The sequence below is a fragment of the Gadus macrocephalus genome, chromosome 2 (genome assembly GCF_031168955.1).
Source record: "Gadus macrocephalus chromosome 2, ASM3116895v1".
NCBI classification, from domain to species: domain Eukaryota; kingdom Metazoa; phylum Chordata; class Actinopteri; order Gadiformes; family Gadidae; genus Gadus; species Gadus macrocephalus.
In genome coordinates, this window is record NC_082383.1 from 6,230,817 (window position 1) to 6,248,295 (window position 17,479).

The following is a 17,479-nucleotide window of genomic DNA, read 5'->3' on the forward strand; positions in this document are numbered from 1 at the left end:
TTTGACCTCAATGTCATAGTTTGATACTGTAGGTTGACATAAGAGGATTACTTCATGTTTATAATGTTTCATGCATTAATTATTTACACACCATTACGTTCCACAATATTTTCTGCTTGTAGGCCTACTCTTAAGTACAGCGTTAGCTCCAGTGCAGGCGTAGCACAAACAGAAAAAGATCATCCCATTCCATTTGAGGATTATGTTTTCATCTGGGATTACAGAACGCCTGTGGTCTTAATGGCAACAGGTTGAATGTTAGGGCTCAGGACTGTTTAAAAGCATCCTCCAAAGCTATGGCCAGTTTACATCTGAAGAAAAATCCAAACACTACCATCTTTCTCTCCACTGGATTTACAATGACTTTTCTGTTCAGTAACTGAATGCAAATTGTGCAGACAAGACTTGATTTTACCAATTGTTGAGTAAACAAGGAACAAATGTGTGGCTGCCTTTTTTGGACGTACATTGTTTTTGAGTGATTACTGCAGTTCGAGTGGAGACAAGGATGGCTGCTAAGCGGAACCCTCTGGTATGGTGTGAAATTATTACATTAAATGTTACTGTTGTATACAGACCCATATTGTTTAGTGATGAAACCATTACCATGTCATTGCCAACCATCACATGCCAACCATTCCAAAAGGTGACTGTGACCTTTTGACAGACATTTCATAATGTTTCCTTGGAATAAAATTAATTATGTTGAGATTCAAACCACAAAAGTGTTGTGTTAGGTAATATATGTTTCAATTCCAAAATATACCGTAAATAAAAAATGAAACATTACAAATGACTTATTTCAATAATATTCAATTGGATCAATTGGGGCCCCCCGTTCTTTGCTGGTCTATGGACGTCTTTGGAGTTTTTTTATTTTGATCCGCAGGGAACCCCTGGACCAGAGCAGATTCTCCCCTCCGACCCCGCCCAGAGAAGAACTACAACAACTACAGGTCAGGATCGGCTTCTCTCAGACAGACATCTCACTGCATTGTGTTCTCTGTAATCAAGGCTGGAAAATATTTCCCTACCTTTGTTCAAGTAGTTTACCTTTGCAAAATGAAATAAATGATTCAACTTGTAGGTTTAAATAAACCATTGATAACGCAGACTGGATCATAAGAAAAACATATTAACCTGGTTAATGCATGAGGAATGAAGGATTATTTTTGTACATTTTAGCATAGGTTTTTAGTTCTTTGAACCTAGTCATTGGCCTTCTCATGTCATCCAGATAACTGTCTGCTTCCCGCCACACAGGTGCAACTAACGATGACTTCTTCCACACCCTGGCCAGCGCCCAGGGTCAGCGCCTGGACGACCAGCGAGTTACGCTTGCCACGCTGCCCGGCTTCAGCCGCCAGGTACCAGACAAGCCCGCACAATAGATGGCTCCCATAGCTGGATAACTGGAAGAATGTGCAACAGTCTTCCAGTTACCCCTAATCTTCCGATGTCTTTTTTTGAAAAATGTTTACTCAGACACCTGCCTCAAATAATCAGAGGTGCTCAACACCTCACATCATTCTGACCGAGAGCACTCCAGACACCGCCAGGAGAGAGCTGTCTGCATCAGGCGACCCTGTACAGAGTAACACACCTCAACACTGTCCCGCCCAGGTCACCAATGTCATTGTAGTCTGGTTTCCTCAAGAGCGTCGGAAAAGCAGTGGCGCTAGCAGGAGAAAGGGTGTAAATACGTCGCTGTCGTTTGTGACGTAGGTGGCCACTGACGTGGATCAGGATACAAGCAGGACTGGGATGAGCCAAGGGCAGCGGGGAGGCGTTGATCCCAGTAAGAGCCCATCTCCACGAGCCAAACAAGCAGAGGGAAAGCCAAGCACAACTATTCCACCTACAGGTAATTTCTTTGGTGTACAAATTGTGTGTGTGTGTGTGTGTGTGTGTGTGTGTGGGGGGGGGGGGGGGTAGTCCAGTCACTATACTGGGAGTTAAACAGTATAACAACTCATAGACTCTGGTAGTAAAAGGTTCTGGGTTCGATCTTTGATGTAGGGCCTCCCTATCTGTAGGGCATCCCTAACAAGATGCTGCAGCCATACCTGTTCATTAATGACATATCTAAAGAAAAAACCCTTTGGATAAAGCATCTTCTCAATGACTAAATATGAATGAATAGTGTTCCTACTTCTATGTGTTCACCGGTACTTCTAGGGCCTGATTCAGACAAGTTGTTCAACCTACTGGCTAATACTCAGGCCCAACGGCTGGACGACCAGCGGGCAACTCTTCCTTCACTACCCGCGACAGAGGATGAAAAGCCCACAACGTCTGGAGCCGCAGGCGAATCAAGTTACCTATGCTACATGGTCTCCAAAGTGCAAGTGAGTCTCTCTTAGGCCTACTCCAATTTCTACCCCTTACCCCTTCCCCTTACCCCTTCCCCTTACGCCTTCCCCTTACCCCTTCCCCTTACCCCTTCAAAACAAGGGGGAGGGGTAAGGGGAAGGGGTAAGGGGTAGAAATGGGATTGGGCCAAAGTCTTGTTTATCTATTCATTTATATCTATCTATAAATACATTTTATTTGCTCGGTATTATATCAATATCAAGGAGAATGTCAACATTAAGATAAACATACAAAAATAAGAAGAATTTAGAAAAAGCATCTAGACAGATACATAGTGTCTTTTATGTACATTTCATAACCCCACAAATTTCCTCGGTTCATAAATAAGCATCATAGTTTGCATTGTAAATTGCAACCCGCTTCACACATGCTTGCCGTGTTGTAAAGCATCTCATCACTTTTAGGGTTCCAGGATGGAAGAGCAGAGATGCTCCCTACCCCAGATTCAGACCCTGGATACAGCAGCACCAACTCGGTCAGCCTCCTTCAGCCCTGGCTCAGACCTGGAGAGAGCCAAGACCAAGGACCCAGAGAGTCAGGAGGTACGATCCTAGGAGCCTTCTCCTTCTAAGTGTTAATTGATATCCCTTGGAGAATGGAGGGCGCTCAGTATGTAATTACAATCAGGTAGATGTGTCAAAATAAAAGCTCTTGAAAGTTGTGCCAATTTCTAACAGCAAGAGCGCCAATTTTTCAATAAAAATTGGGATTTGGCTGTGTTCAAATGAGTCAAGTGTGAATTTCTGTAGATAAACCACTTTTAACAGTAAAAACATTAGATACAAACATTAAGGCAGCATTTCCCCTCTCTTTCTCTATCCAGCCCATGGTGGAGGTGGACCAGGACAAGTTCCTCCGCATGATGAGCCATGCCTCACATGGGAGGATGGAGGAGCAGCGCTGTGTGTTGAACCCCAGCAAGAGCGCCAATTCTACCCCAAGACACACCGGAACCAAGGCCCCCAAAAGCACTGTACCCACAGGTAGGCCGTTTTGGTGTTTACGGCTTGGGTTTACTTGTTCTTTTAACAATAATGTTATCAATTCATCCAATCAATTGAGCCGATAGATTAGAAACTAGGATAGTGGGCATTTGGCAAAAATAGTACCGTCTCTGCTATTTGATAATGGCCATGTCCTTTGTACATTGCATACTTCTCTATTTTTCTCTGGTGGACTGCATTTTTCCTGAGAATATATTTATGATAAAGCTAAATAATGGTTTTGAACTTTAATTGCCAACCCTGGTTTTAATAACCACGTCCATTCATCAACTGATAACTCAGTTGATGAATGAAAAACAACTCTTGTGCTTGTTTGTCCTTTGCTGCCAGGGCCTGATTCCGAAAGATTTTTCAGTCTCTTGTCCAACACTCAAGGCAGAAGACTGGACGACCAGCGAGTGACTCTTCCGTCTCTACCCGGGATACGAAACGGAGGAACCACGTCGTCCGCTGAAGCAACTGGTTCCAGCCAAATGTTGTACATGGTCTCCAAAGTCCAGGTTGGTCCGATCCCTCCACGAACCCTCACAGTAAGACAGCAATGACTTTGTCGGGTCTCCCCAAAAACTGTCTGCGGCAATGGAAGCGTTATTAGGCTCTGAAGCATTATGTCATAAACGACTGAAGGTTGTATTGACGCCTCAAACCAAGGAAGACTTCGGTTGGGAACGGTCCGCACATGGAGAATGTAATACGTTACATTGAATACATGGTGAAAGTTTATTTGAGGGCAGTGTTTTTCCACCTGTGGTTCACTGGGGTACTGTATGCGCTCGGTGGGACTATCTTTTTTTTTTTAAATACACATTTACAGTAGAAGAAAAAGTAATAGTTAATTGAAAGTAAATATATAATAACCATTGTTCAGTGTATATATAGTATTATGGCATGTTATTATAAATGATATTAGTTCATCTTTGTGTATTTCATCATATGTTTTCCATTGTAATGTTTTCCGGTGATGTTTTGTGATAGTTTGTGTATGCTAAATAAACACACTGGGAGCCTGATCGGTGTTGCTGACTTTTTCTTTCCACTATTTCCCACTGGCCATGGCCATCTTGAACTATTTATTGTGTATAGGGGGCGCTTGCACTCTTTGTTCACCCACTGCATGTGGATTCATAAAATTCTTACAGTTTGCATGTTAGGTGGTCCTTTAACGGTCTTGATGACAATGTCATCTTTGTTACACCCAAAGTCAAAGGTCGCAAACCACTGTTCTAGCGGTTCAATTCAGTTCTTCAAATTGAATGGAATCAATTTGTTAGTTTGTCAAGTGCCGATGTTCTGAAAATGAGGTCCTGTTTTTCCCATCCAGGGTTCCAGGATGGACGAACAGAGATGTTCTGCGCCAAACATCTTCCAAAATACAGGCAACCGATCTGGCCAGCAGAGTTCTCTCGGCTCCAATCTGACTGACTGCAAAGATAAACCTCCCAAGAGGTCGGCCTCTTTTAGCCCTATCCCAGATGCCAAACAGGTTAGACATGTTCCATTACAAAAGATATGGATAAACTTTCCAACCCTTGAATTGATGTTGAAAATCAAGGCCATACAAATGTTATCTTTTATTTCTCAGACAACAGCTGATCAAGACAGCTTCTTTGCCATGATGAATCATGTCCATCGTGAACGCATGGACGACCAGCGATGTTCTTTGACACCTAGCAGTAGCACACAAAATGTGACAAGAGACCGCCCGGCAAGTCCTGCCCTCAAAGGTCAGAGTAACTCAGGCACCACGTGTTAAGTTATGGTTTCTGTCAGTCTATCCTTTCACTAAACTACCCCTTAACCCTGCATTACAGGTACAAGCCCAGATGCCCAACAGGTTAGAACTGTTCAATTATGATGATTTTGATCAAACTTTCCAACCGTTGAATTAATCTAAAAAGGAAAGGCCATTCAGATGTTATCTTTAATTTCTCAGGCAACAGCTGAGCAAGACAGCTTCTTTGCCATGATGAATCATGTCCATCGTGAACGCATGGATGACCAGCGATGTACTTTGACGCCGAGCAGTAGCATACAGAATTTGTCCAGAGACAGCCCGGCAAGTCCTGTCCTCAAAGGTCAGAGTAACTCAGGTACCACGTGTTAAAGGTGACATATTATACCACCAGTTGTGAGTGTGATTAGCCGTTACAAGCCTTTTTGAAAATCTGCCTCTTCTGACATCACAAGTGGGCATGTCCATCTAGATGTATGACGGATATATGAGCAACGTTTGCTACAGTCCACTTGGTGTTCTGGTAGACTGATCTATCCTTCTTACATCTAGGTTGACACGCCCACTTGTGATGTCAGAAGAGGACGATTTTCCGAGCTGTGTTGATGTGTCCCTGAGCAAGACACTTAACCCTAACTGCTCCTGACGAGCTGGCTGTCCTCGGCATGGTTGGCTCTGCCGTCGGTGTGTCAATGTGTGTATTAACCGATGTAAGTTGCTTTGGATAAAAGCGTCTGCTAAATGACCTAATTGTAATTGTAATTTTCAAAACGGCTTGTAACGGCTAAACATACTCACACCTGGTGGTATAATGTCACCTTTAAGTTATGGTTTCTATCGGTCTATCCTTTCACTAAACTATCCTTTAACCCTGCTTTACTGTTACAGGCCCAGATGCCCAAAAGGTTAGACATGTTCCATTACAATTGTTTTGGATCAAACTTTCCAACCCTTCAATTGATTTAGAAAAGTACAGCCATACAAATGTTATCTTTTATTTCATAGGCAACAGCTGAGCAAGAAAGCTTCTTTGCCATGATGAATCATGTCCATCGTGAACGCCTGGACGACCAGCGATGTTCTTTGACGCCTAGCAGTAGCACACAGAATTTGGCCAGAGACCACCCGGCAAGTCCTGCCCTTCAACAGAAAGGTTCTGCGCCAAACGTCGTCCAAAATAAAAGCAACCCATCTGGCCAGCAGAGTTCTCTTGGCTCCAATCTGACTGACTGCAAAGATAGACCTCGCGAGAGGTCGGCCTCTTGTACCCCTATCCCAGATGCCCAACAGGTTAGACATGTGCCATTATGATTCATTTGGATCAAACTTTCCAACCCTTGAATGATGTAGGAAAGCAAGGCCATACAAATGCAATAAAATTAATTTGTATTTGTATAGCCCTTAATCACTGCTAGTCTTAAAGGGCTAACAAGCCAAATATTGATGACACCCCCCTGAGCCTAGCCCCCAAGAGGGCAAGAAAAAAGTCCTTTAATTACCAAGGAAGAAATCTTAGGGAGAAACGTAGAATGGGGAATCACTCCTTCCAGGCCGGTTAACCTAAAGGAGGGTCCAGGCATCCAGTAGCAGTCACCGCAACACGCTAGAGCAGAGAGAATAATTAATTAGAAGGGATAAGTGCATACTGGAAATGTTGTTATCTTATATTTCTCAGACATCAGCTGACCAAGACGGCTTCTTTGCCATGATGAATCATGTCCATCGTGAACGCATGGACGACCAGCGATGTTCTTTGACGCCTAGCAGTAGCACACAGAATTTGGCCAGAGACCGCCCTGCAAGTCCTGCTCTCAAAGGTCAGAGTAACTCAGGTCACACATGTTCAGTTACGGTTTCTGTCGGTCTGCCCTTTCATTAACTATCCTTTAACCCTGCTTTACAGGTACAGGCCCAGATACCCAACAGGTTAGACATGTTCCATTACATTGATTTTGATCAAACTTTCCATCCCTTCAATTGTTCCAGAAAAGTACAGCAATACAAATGTTTTCATCTTTTATTTCTCAGACACCAGCTGAGCAAGACAGCTTCTTTGCCATGATGAATCATGTCCATCGTGAACGCATGGACGACCAGCGATGTTCTTTGACGCCTAGCAGTAGCACACAGAATTTGGCCAGAGACCGCCCGGCAAGTCCTGTCCTCAAAGGTCAGAGCAACTCAGGTCACACATGTTCAGTTATGGTTTCTGTTGGACTATCCTTTCACTAAACGATCCTTTAACCCGGCTTTACAGGTACAGGCCCAGATGCCCAACAGGTTAGACATTTTCCATTACGATTGATTTTTATCAAACTTTCCAAACCTTGAAACGATGTAGGCTATACAAATGTTATCTTGTATTTCTCAGGCAACAGCTGAGCAAGACAGCTTCTTTGCCATGATGAATCATGTCCATCGTGAACGCCTGGACGACCAGCGATGTTCTTTGACGCCTAGCAGTAGCACACAAAATTTGGCCGGAGACCGCCCGGCAAGTCCTGCCCTTCAACAGAAAGGTTCTGCGCCAAACGTCGCTCAAAATAAAAGCAACCCATCTGGCCAGAAGAGTTCTCTTGGCTCCAATCTGACTGACTGCAAAGATAGACCTCGCGAGAGGTCGGCCTCTTGTACCCCTATCCCAGATGCCCAACAGGTTAGACATGTGCCATTATGATTAATTTGGATCAAACGTTCCAACCCTTGAATGATGTAGGAAAGCAAGGCCATACAAATGCAATAAAATTAAATTGTATTTGTATAGCCCTTAATCACTGCTAGTCTTAAAGGGCTAACAAGCCAAATATTGATGACACGCCCCTGAGCCTAGCCCCCAAGAGGGCAAGAAAAAAGTCCTTTAATTACCAAGGAAGAAATCTTAGGGAGAAACGTAGAGTGGGGAATCACTCCTTCCAGGCCGGTTAACCTAAAGGAGGGTCCAGGCATCCAGTAGCAGTCACCCCGCAACACGCTAGAGCAGAGAGAATAATGAATTAGAAGGGATAAGTGCATACTGGAAATGTTGTTATCTTATATTTCTCAGACATCAGCTGACCAAGACAGCTTCTTTGCCATGATGAATCATGTCCATCGCGAACGCATGGACGACCAGCGATGTTCTTTGACGCCTAGCAGTAGCACACAAAATTTGGCCAGAGACCGCCCTGCAAGTCCTGCTCTCAAAGGTCAGAGTAACTCAGGTCACACATGTTCAGTTATGGTTTCTGTCGGTCTGTAGTTTCATTAACTATCCTTTAACCCTGCTTTACAGGTACAAGCCCAGATACCCAACAGGTTAGACATGTTCCATTACATTGATTTTGATCGAACATTCAAACCCTTCAATTGATGTGAAAAAAAGCAAGGCCAAATAAATGTTGTTATCTTTTATTTATTAGGCAACAGCTGAGCAAGACAGCTTCTTTGCCATGATGAATCATGTCCATCGTGAACGCATGGATGACCAGCGATGTACTTTAACGCCTAGCAGTAGCACACAAAATTTGCCAAAAGACTGCCCCGCAAGTCCTGCCCTCACAGGTCAGGGTAACTCAGGCACCACGTGTTAAATTATGGTTTCTGCTGGTCCATCCTTTCACTAGACTACCCCTTATTCCTGCATTACAGATACAGACACAGACATGCTCTTTAAAAGCCTTGCCCGCAGTCAAGGCCGGAGGCTGGACGATCAGCGCATTACGCTTCCCTCCTTGCCAGGGATCGGCGGATCGTCAAAGCCGAAAGGCAGTGGCACGGCAAGAGCTGAAGGCCAGGTAGGTCACGGACTTGTGACATGTGTGAACGGTTGTCTTATAAATCCTTCATAATATTTTCAGTGCAAACGGGCCTCTACAGCTTGTGTATTGTTTGTTGTTTTTCTTCTGATAGGGTCCTCCACCCCAAATTCTTCTGAGTGAGGGGACACCGGTGACATTACGTAAGGCCCTTTCCAGGCCTGCTTCTCCATCCAGACGAACTGAGTCATGTTATGACCTATCTGCCTCTTTCAGCCCAGGCTCAGAATGTCAGAAGATAAATTCGCCGGGAAAAGTAAACTCTCTTCTTAAATACAAATCTTCTTAAATATTTTTCGAGTAATTCATTTAATTTGTCTATGCTTGGCCTTCTTTTCCAGGTTACAGTTACGGTATCCATGAGCTTCACACAACAACCGGTCAGTTGATATCACTTATTATTGATAGTTTAAATGATTTGTTAATCCGATTTTTAAGAAAATCAAGACACTCACTGACAAATCTGCTTTTACTTCTGAATCTTTTAAAGGGCAACGAGAACAGCGACCTACCGTGTGAGTTCCCGGAGGTCTTCCTCACTCTTGGAGCCCCAGGAGATAAGATCGTTGTACCCTTGAGCCCACGTCCTGGCAGACCCCTTTCCCTCAACCTCAACTTGGTTCCAAAGGAGACCAGTGAGCCCAGACTCGCCCCCCCAAACCATGCAAGCCGCTCAAGACCATCTTCCCCTCACCCAGGGGTCTCCCATAAGCACCAACCTCAGGCCACCGGCTCTCATCAGAATGAACAGAGGAAGCCAATCAACACCATCAGCCCAGATGATGACTATTTCTCCCTCATTGAGAGGGTCCACGCCGCCCATCTACAGATTGGGCTAGGACAGGGAGGGGTTAAAGGAAAAGGGGAAGCCGCTCAGGGGAAAAGGAAGGTGGAGCAAGGAAAAGGCAGTGATAAAGGAAACGGGAGAAAAGATAAGAAGGATTGTGGCAGGAAGAGGTGATTCACTTTCAATGGCCACCAGTAAAAGGAAGGTCAACAGCGGAGAAAGGCTCTTGTAGTTTTTTTGGCTTTCGAATTATCCTTTATTTGTAATTGTTGTAATTTGTAATTGAAGTAGTTGTGTTAAGTATGCAAACAAAGACTGATTTTTTTCCATGCTTAGAAATGTATTTTGTGATTTTGCTCATTGTGTAAGATTTGGTATTTTTGTCTTCTATAAATTGTATAAACTGAACTTAAACCCTATTACCAATATAATGAAACAAAAATAAATAGATATTGCATCTGCTATTCTTTTTTTTGTAGAAATATAATACCTTAAAACAAATTAATTAAGCTAATGATTTGGTAGACCAGTTAAAAATATAGAAAAGCATACTGGTATTTTGGAAGTTTTCCAATAGTTTTCCACTACAAACGGTTTTGATTAACTAAAGTCATCTGGGTGCCAACATATTATTAACAAGGGTGCTGATACTATAGCTAAACTGAAAATAGAGTGAATGTGAATGTAGGAATCATTAAGAAAGTGTTTGTGTCCAGTAAAACAAATAGATGGCAGCATACATGGAGCAACAAGAAGGCAAGGAATCTGTACCACATCCAGATAAAGCAATGTGCATGTTGCACTGCTATCAATGCTTTGTCATTAAAATAATAATAAAATAAATATTACATTTATTACATATAATAATTGTGAATGAATAATAATAACATTATGATGTTTAAAACAATTTGGCCCAGTAGGTGGGGGTAATGCAGCCTTACCCAGTAAGATGGTCCCCGCTCAAAACGAAAGAAGAAGAGCTGTCCGTTTCCCTCACGTTGGTTGAAGTTTTAAAGCTAACGTTCGGATTTTTGTTTAACAACTTCAAGGCAAAATGCCTTCAGCAGATGGACCAACTGATGTCCTCTTTGTAAGTTCACTTTATTTCTTGCATACCCAGTGATAGACTAGCTTCAGTATTTTTTAAAACCAACATTCGACAAACAAACGCAATCGTTTCTTAGTTGTCTGTGTTTAGCTCAACGTTAGCTGAAGTTGGGGGCACTATTAAACTCGTTTTACATTCGTTTTGCACAATAAACGCATTATTCATCATAATCGCGTTTCAGATATCACTTATCTTGCATTAAATTACATCTAGCATAACAAAGTGTCCATAGCGTATTCATATACTGTGAACGAAAGGCTAGTAGCGTGCTAGCTCACTGGATGTATCACAACGTTAGAAAACACTATGGTGTTTGTCCAAACAGGAGGACGATGACCTACCTTATGAAGAGGAGATCATCAGGAACCCTTATTCAGTCAAGTGTTGGATGCGATACATCGAGTTCAAACAGAATGGACCCAAGGCTACACTCAATATGATATACGAGCGGGCTCTGAAAGAGCTACCTGGCAGGTATGGTGTTGCTTTGATGCTCTAATGCGTTACACATGTCATACAAATGTATTAGAAATGGCATGAAAGGACTCTATTATTTCCCGAGGAACATTTCTGCACTTCCTAAATAACCGTGTGGCTATTTAATTGGTTAAACATAATCCGGAACCTTTTATTATTGGTCAAATAGTTATGTATTCGCACAGGAGCCAACAGTCTCGTATAATGTGCTCACTGTCATTTAAAAAAGACGTATTCAAAGATTGTGTTTTACAAGAGGGACCTATCAGGCAATGGTTGTGGCCTATCTATTAGAATTTCCTAGAAAATTAATTTTATTTTAAGTCTGAAAATAATTGTTTACATTCTGTATTATCGTTTCTCCGTTCATCAACCTTTTCTACAGTTACAAGCTTTGGTACAACTACCTGAGAGAAAGGCGGAAGCAAGTAAAGGGGAAATGTATTACAGAGACGGTTTTTGAGGAGGTCAACAACTGCCATGAAAGGGCCCTGGTGTTCATGCATAAGGTGACCGTCTAAACTTAAAAAACAAATGAAAATGCTGAAGATTCATTAGAAATATTTTGATATATATATTTTTGTCTTTCCCACTAATAGATGCCTCGTATATGGCTTGATTACTGCCAGTTCTTGGTGGGTCAGTCTAAAATCACCAAAAGTCGAAGGTCATTTGACCGGGCCCTCCGAGCACTCCCCGTTACACAACATCCACGTATCTGGCCCCTCTACCTTCGCTATGCACGGAAGCTCCCACTGCCCGAGACGGCCATCCGGGTCTACCGCCGATACCTAAAGGTAAGGCAGTTGTTCCGAAAGAAGGGTTTGAACTCAAGCCTTCCGCGACTGTAATGCAAAAATAAATGAAAAACAAAAGTACACTAAACCAGTCGTAGGTGGTGTAGACATGACACAAATACATCATTACATACATCAGTATACTCAATATTGTGCTACCATTAAAACTTAAAATTGTACAGTCTTTTGCTTTCCATTCAATGTAAAATGTCTTAATACAAGATTTTTTAAATTGGTCAGTATGATGTGCTAAGTGGTTAATGTGTGGTGTGCAGCTCTCTCCAGAAAACGCAGAGGAGTACATCGACTACCTGCGCTCCATCGGTCGCCTGGACGAGGCGGCCGTGCGCCTCGCCGCCATCGTCAACGATGAGAACTTTGTGTCCAAGGAGGGGAAGTCCAACTACCAGGTGGGAGTTGACTCCCTATACCCCCATATTGCTATTGTATTGCTGAGAGAACTTTTCCTAATCCTGTCGTTTTCTGGTTTTCTTCCCTGACAGTTGTGGCATGAGTTGTGTGACCTGATCTCCCAGAACCCTGACAAAGTGAAGTCGCTGAAGGTCGGGGCCATCATACGAGGAGGCCTGACCCGCTTCACAGACCAGCTGGGGAAACTCTGGTGCTCCTTAGCTGACTACTACATCCGCAGCGGCCACTTTGAGAAGGTATGCTTTTTGTTGTGCTAAGTTTTGGTTTGCTTCAAGGCTACCTTTTGAACCGCAGTCGAACTCCATCCTTGACTTTTCTTTTGTGTTTAACATAGCACTAAACCCATCAACTTGGGGACGAGGGAATACGATTTTGTGCAAAAAAAAGAGATGGCTGCAGTGTCATGGTAAAGGGTTTAAATGATACGATAATGATACACGTCTGGTTTTACCCTCAGGCCCGTGATGTGTACGAGGAAGCTATCCTGACAGTGGTGACGGTAAGGGACTTCACCCAGGTGTTCGACAGCTACGCCCAGTTCGAGGAGAGCATGATCGCCGCCAAAATGGAGACCACGTCTGAAATGGGCCAGGATGAAGACGGTGTGTGGAGCCTATTTTTTTTATTTTCGTTGTGATATTATTACAAAGTATAATCATTTACTCTACATTTTGTATGTTTTTTTTTAACCGCTTGAATTGACTTGTGTATCTTTACTCTGCCTCTTCCAGATGACGTTGACCTGGAGCTCAGGCTGGCCCGCTTCGAGCAGCTGATAGCCAGACGGCCGCTCCTGTTGAACAGTGTCCTGCTGCGGCAGAACCCCCACAACGTCCACGAGTGGCACAAAAGGGTCAAGCTGTACGAGGGCAATCCGCGACAGGTACATTATACTGCCTTCATGTGAAAAACAAAAGATAGGCCTAGAAACAATCAATCCCAGTCTTAAACTCTAAGAAAAAGTGTGTGTGTCACAAGCATGTCATGAATACATTGTGCATTTCCGTGTGGTCGACAGATCATCAACACGTACACGGAGGCGGTGCAGACTGTGGACCCCCTGAAGGCCACGGGGAAGCCCCACTCCCTCTGGGTCTCCTTCGCCAAGTTCTACGAGGAAAACGAGCAGCTGGACGATGTAAACGCCCACCACCAGATCGTTCATTTTAATCTGATTGTTTGCTGTGACTCAATTCTGCTTCCATCGTTTCCATTATGATGACGTAAACGACCACCACCAGATGGTTCATTATGATCTCAGATAATTTACTGTGACTCAATTCTGCTTCCGTCGGTTCCTCCTTTCTTTGTTCCTATGTTGTTGACCTCCTACTTCATCCTCCAGGCCAGGACGATCTTTGAGAAGGCCACCAAGGTGACCTTCAAACAAGTGGACGACCTCTCGGGGGTCTGGTGCGAGTACGGAGAGATGGAGCTGCGACACGAGAACTACGAGCAGGCGCTTCGCATCTTAAGGGTGAGCCACAGTGGGTTCTTTTACCTTGATATGGATGTGTTGTTTCCTCCATAGAGTTAAGATATTTAACCATTGTCTTCTTTTGGTATCATTCCATGGCTAACAGAAAGCAACGGCTATACCGGCCAAGAAGGCAGAGTACTTTGATGTGTCCGAGCCCGTCCAGAACAGAGTCTTCAAGTCCTTGAAGGTCTGGTCTATGTTGGCCGACCTTGAGGAGAGCCTGGGAACTTTCCAGGTATGAATAGCTTTATTTTATTTTTTATTTATTTTTTTATATGGATATTTTGGGAAAATCTCTGAGCAAATTGCTTTTCTTCCCCTCCTGTGTTATTCTCAGTCTACAAAGGCAGTGTACGACCGCATAATCGACCTCCGCATCGCCACGCCACAAATCATCATCAACTACGCCATGTTCCTGGAAGAGCACAACTACTTTGAGGAGAGCTTCAAGGTAATAAGATATTCAAACTTCACCGATGCGCACAGCTGTTTTCTTTCTTCTACACAGGTCTGATGTTATCCTGCGAAAGCGATTCTTAACCCGAGACACTTTCAACATTTGTATTTATTTATTTTTATATTTTTGTGAATGTAGGCGTATGAACGAGGCATTGCGCTCTTCCGATGGCCCAACGTGTACGACATCTGGAACACGTACCTCACCAAGTTCATCGATCGCTATGGGGGCAAGAAGCTGGAGAGAGCGAGGGACCTGTTCGAGCAGGCTCTGGATGGCTGTCCTGCCAAGTTCGCAAAGAGTAAGTAGTGCTTCTTTTCCCGGAAAACAAAACCATCTGCCTTTTCCTGGATTACTCTGTAGTTGTTAAAGTTTTGTATTGAATTTTTAAAGCTATGGTTTCTGATGCCGCTTAGTAAGCAGTGTTTCCCCCACCACTGTATGGTTAAGGCGGCCGCCTTAACAACAATAGGGCCCCGCCTTGACTACCAATATTTAAAAAACATAATGATAATAATTATGTATTTTTTTTTATAATTATTATGCATTAAGAAAGTACAAAACTCTCATAGGGAAAGAAAACCTACTTCCATCAAGTACAAAAAATAAAGATAAATAATGCATTGGTTATTTTGTTCATAACAATAGTCGTGCCACAGAGCTTTTTGAATGGAATTGAAATATTTAGAAATTTTATTTTCTTGCGATTTCACAAAATGAAATGGAATCAAGGATGTAAAAAAACAAAAACGAATGATTGCCATCCTGTTGTTGCTCTCCAGCGATCTACCTCCTGTACGCCAAGCTGGAAGAGGAGTACGGTTTGGCCCGCCATGCCATGGCCGTCTATGAGCGGGCCACGCAGGCGGTGGGCACCGGGGAGAGGCACTCCATGTTCAACATCTACATCAAAAGAGCCGCCGAAATCTACGGGGTCACCTACACCAGGGCCATCTACCAGAAGGCTATTGAGGTATGGCCGGATTTTCAGTCTGGGATTAATTACCATTCTATCTTATTGGTTGCTTTTGTATTATTTAGGGCTGCCAGTTTGTATTGTTGTCCGTTGTGCCATAGTTTATAGTGACAAACTTTAATAAGCCCTCAATAAGCAGCAGAACAATGACCATTCAATTGCTACATAACAGACTTGAGTTGTTTTTTCATTTCTAAATCATGCTTGTAAGAATATTAACATGTTTAAACTATGCATTGGAGATAAGATACAAATATCTGGTTATTTTCCGTCCAGGTCCTTCCAGATGAGCACTCCAGGGACATGTGTGTGCGATTCGCCGACATGGAGAGCAAACTGGGGGAGATCGACCGCTCGAGAGCCATCTACTCCTACTGCTCCCAGATCTGCGACCCCAGGGTGAGACGACGCACCACAGTGTTCTCCTCTTCCCGTCGGCACCTCGTATCCCTGTGTCACTCACTTTTTTCCAGTGACTTAAACCAAGACGCATATCTCCATCTTGTTCAGGTCACTGCCAGTTTCTGGCAGTCGTGGAAGGAGTTTGAGATCCGCCACGGCAACGAGGACACCATCAGGGAAATGTTGAGGATCAAGCGCAGTGTGCAGGCCACGTACAACACCCAGGTCAACTTCATGTCCTCCCAGATGATGAAGGCCACCACCAGCTCCACGGGAACGGGTGAGAGCAGCCTACGCTTGCTTGACCGCAGCCGGCTCAGTGTTTTGAGTCAGGCCCGATATTTCTTTGCAGGGCTCTTTGTCTCATTCTCACTCTTTGTCTCAAGTGTCAGACCTCGCTCCGGGCCAGCTGGGCTTGGATGACATGAAGATGCTGGAGCAGAAAGCACAGCAGCTGGCTGCAGAGGCCGAACAGGACAAGGCCAAGCCCAAAGAGAAGATCCTCTTTGTCAGGTCGGTGTTGCATTTAATTTATTTTTTCTTTCTTTTGTCTTTTCTTTGTGTGTGCTTGAACAGATGTGGCTGATAAACCCTCCACTGTTAAGTTTCAATTCAACCCTTGTGTTTGTTTCCCAGTCGTTTTGGGGATCGATCACTCGGGATGATTTGCTGCAGATCTTATAAGTTTGCAGTTAGCGTTTGCTTAATGGCTGAGATGTTATGTCCATGTTTAGGAGTGACACCTCTCGCAGTGAGCTGGCCCAGCTCGCCAAGCAAGCCAACCCGGATGAGATCGACATTGATGATGACGACGACGATGACGAGAACGGAGGGGAGGAAGAACAAGGCCCAGAGGGTAGGCTGTGAATACAATGAGCCTCAGTATTTAACATTGCACTTATGATCTTCTGGTTGTCGTAACTAACGGCCCTTTGCTCTGCGGTCCACAGAGGTGCAACTGGAACAGAAGAGCGTCCCGACAGCTGTGTTTGGAGGGCTCAAAGAAGACTGAGTGGGTCAACATGAGGAGACGTACTCTGAGAAGACTGTGCTTTGTCAAATTCTTGACAGCCTGCTACAATTCTAATAGAATATGATGTATTTGTACCCTAGTAAATGTTTCAGACTGCCGTAGTTCATTTGTTTTTGCATTTGTTGGTGTTATTTCCAGGATATTGTGAACCTGCATTTTATACCACATGACATTATGGCCACTGGCCACACGATGGCAATGTCTCAATATTTCAGCTAAATACCGCTAGTTTACCTTCAGCTAAAAGATGAAAGCCGAATATAATGCAATGACTTGCTTTTCAAGCGGTTCCATTTATATGGATGTGCTCTTTGTCTAATTCCCTTATATCCAAGAGAAACATTTATGAGGACTTTCAATTGTTTGGAGAGTTTCATTAAATTGGGAGCTATGGCAAGGTAACAAGTGGCTAATGGTATATATTTTGAATCAATGGCTGTTTTTTAATGCATAGTCATACCGTTGGGACACTTCGATCATAGTGAATGATGCAGAGCTTAAGTAATCTTACAATCATACATTTAAATAATTAGGCTACATTTATAAATAATTGAAAGATCCAGATCAATCATAATAAATATACTGATCAAAATGAATTATTGTAGGTTCAATCCATATTAATGTGAA

The 17,479-nt window shown here is 43.5% G+C and overlaps 2 protein-coding genes across 14 annotated transcripts; both read left to right on the top strand.

The window, feature by feature from the left end:
• Positions 1-248: 248 nt before the first annotated feature.
• Positions 249-10,152, top strand: LOC132446637 (mucin-5AC). Of its 12 annotated transcripts, none has more exons than XM_060037023.1 (27): positions 257-532; positions 890-956; positions 1,264-1,367; positions 1,486-1,623; positions 1,726-1,864; positions 2,179-2,348; positions 2,778-2,915; positions 3,197-3,356; positions 3,708-3,877; positions 4,699-4,860; positions 4,960-5,101; positions 5,189-5,211; positions 5,311-5,458; positions 5,998-6,014; positions 6,115-6,399; positions 6,785-6,926; positions 7,013-7,035; positions 7,138-7,279; positions 7,367-7,389; positions 7,481-7,765; positions 8,153-8,294; positions 8,381-8,403; positions 8,508-8,649; positions 8,737-8,882; positions 8,998-9,159; positions 9,245-9,283; positions 9,394-10,152. In XM_060037023.1, the coding sequence occupies exons 1-27, from the start codon at positions 509-511 to the stop codon at positions 9,862-9,864; spliced, it is 3,627 nt and encodes a 1,208-aa protein (XP_059893006.1). In that variant the 5' UTR covers positions 257-508; the 3' UTR covers positions 9,865-10,152. The 12 variants fall into 12 exon arrangements, with proteins under 12 accessions (XP_059893068.1, XP_059893085.1, XP_059893042.1 ...); XM_060037032.1 differs by having other exon boundaries at positions 1,486-1,587; XM_060037043.1 differs by lacking the exon at positions 1,486-1,623 and having other exon boundaries at positions 259-532.
• Positions 10,153-10,619: 467 nt separating this feature from the next.
• xab2 (XPA binding protein 2) lies at positions 10,620-17,448 on the top strand. 2 transcript variants are annotated; one of them, XM_060037121.1, is made up of 19 exons: positions 10,620-10,780; positions 11,124-11,272; positions 11,661-11,784; positions 11,875-12,072; positions 12,348-12,482; positions 12,576-12,740; positions 12,962-13,106; positions 13,236-13,387; positions 13,523-13,642; positions 13,850-13,981; positions 14,088-14,219; positions 14,322-14,435; positions 14,580-14,742; positions 15,224-15,414; positions 15,694-15,816; positions 15,928-16,099; positions 16,206-16,332; positions 16,554-16,675; positions 16,770-17,448. In XM_060037121.1, exons 1-19 carry the CDS (start codon positions 10,745-10,747, stop codon positions 16,829-16,831), a joined length of 2,562 nt encoding a protein of 853 aa, XP_059893104.1. In that variant the 5' UTR covers positions 10,620-10,744; the 3' UTR covers positions 16,832-17,448. The 2 variants fall into 2 exon arrangements, with proteins under 2 accessions (XP_059893104.1, XP_059893113.1); XM_060037130.1 differs by having other exon boundaries at positions 16,212-16,332.
• The last annotated feature ends 31 nt before the right edge of the window (positions 17,449-17,479 follow it).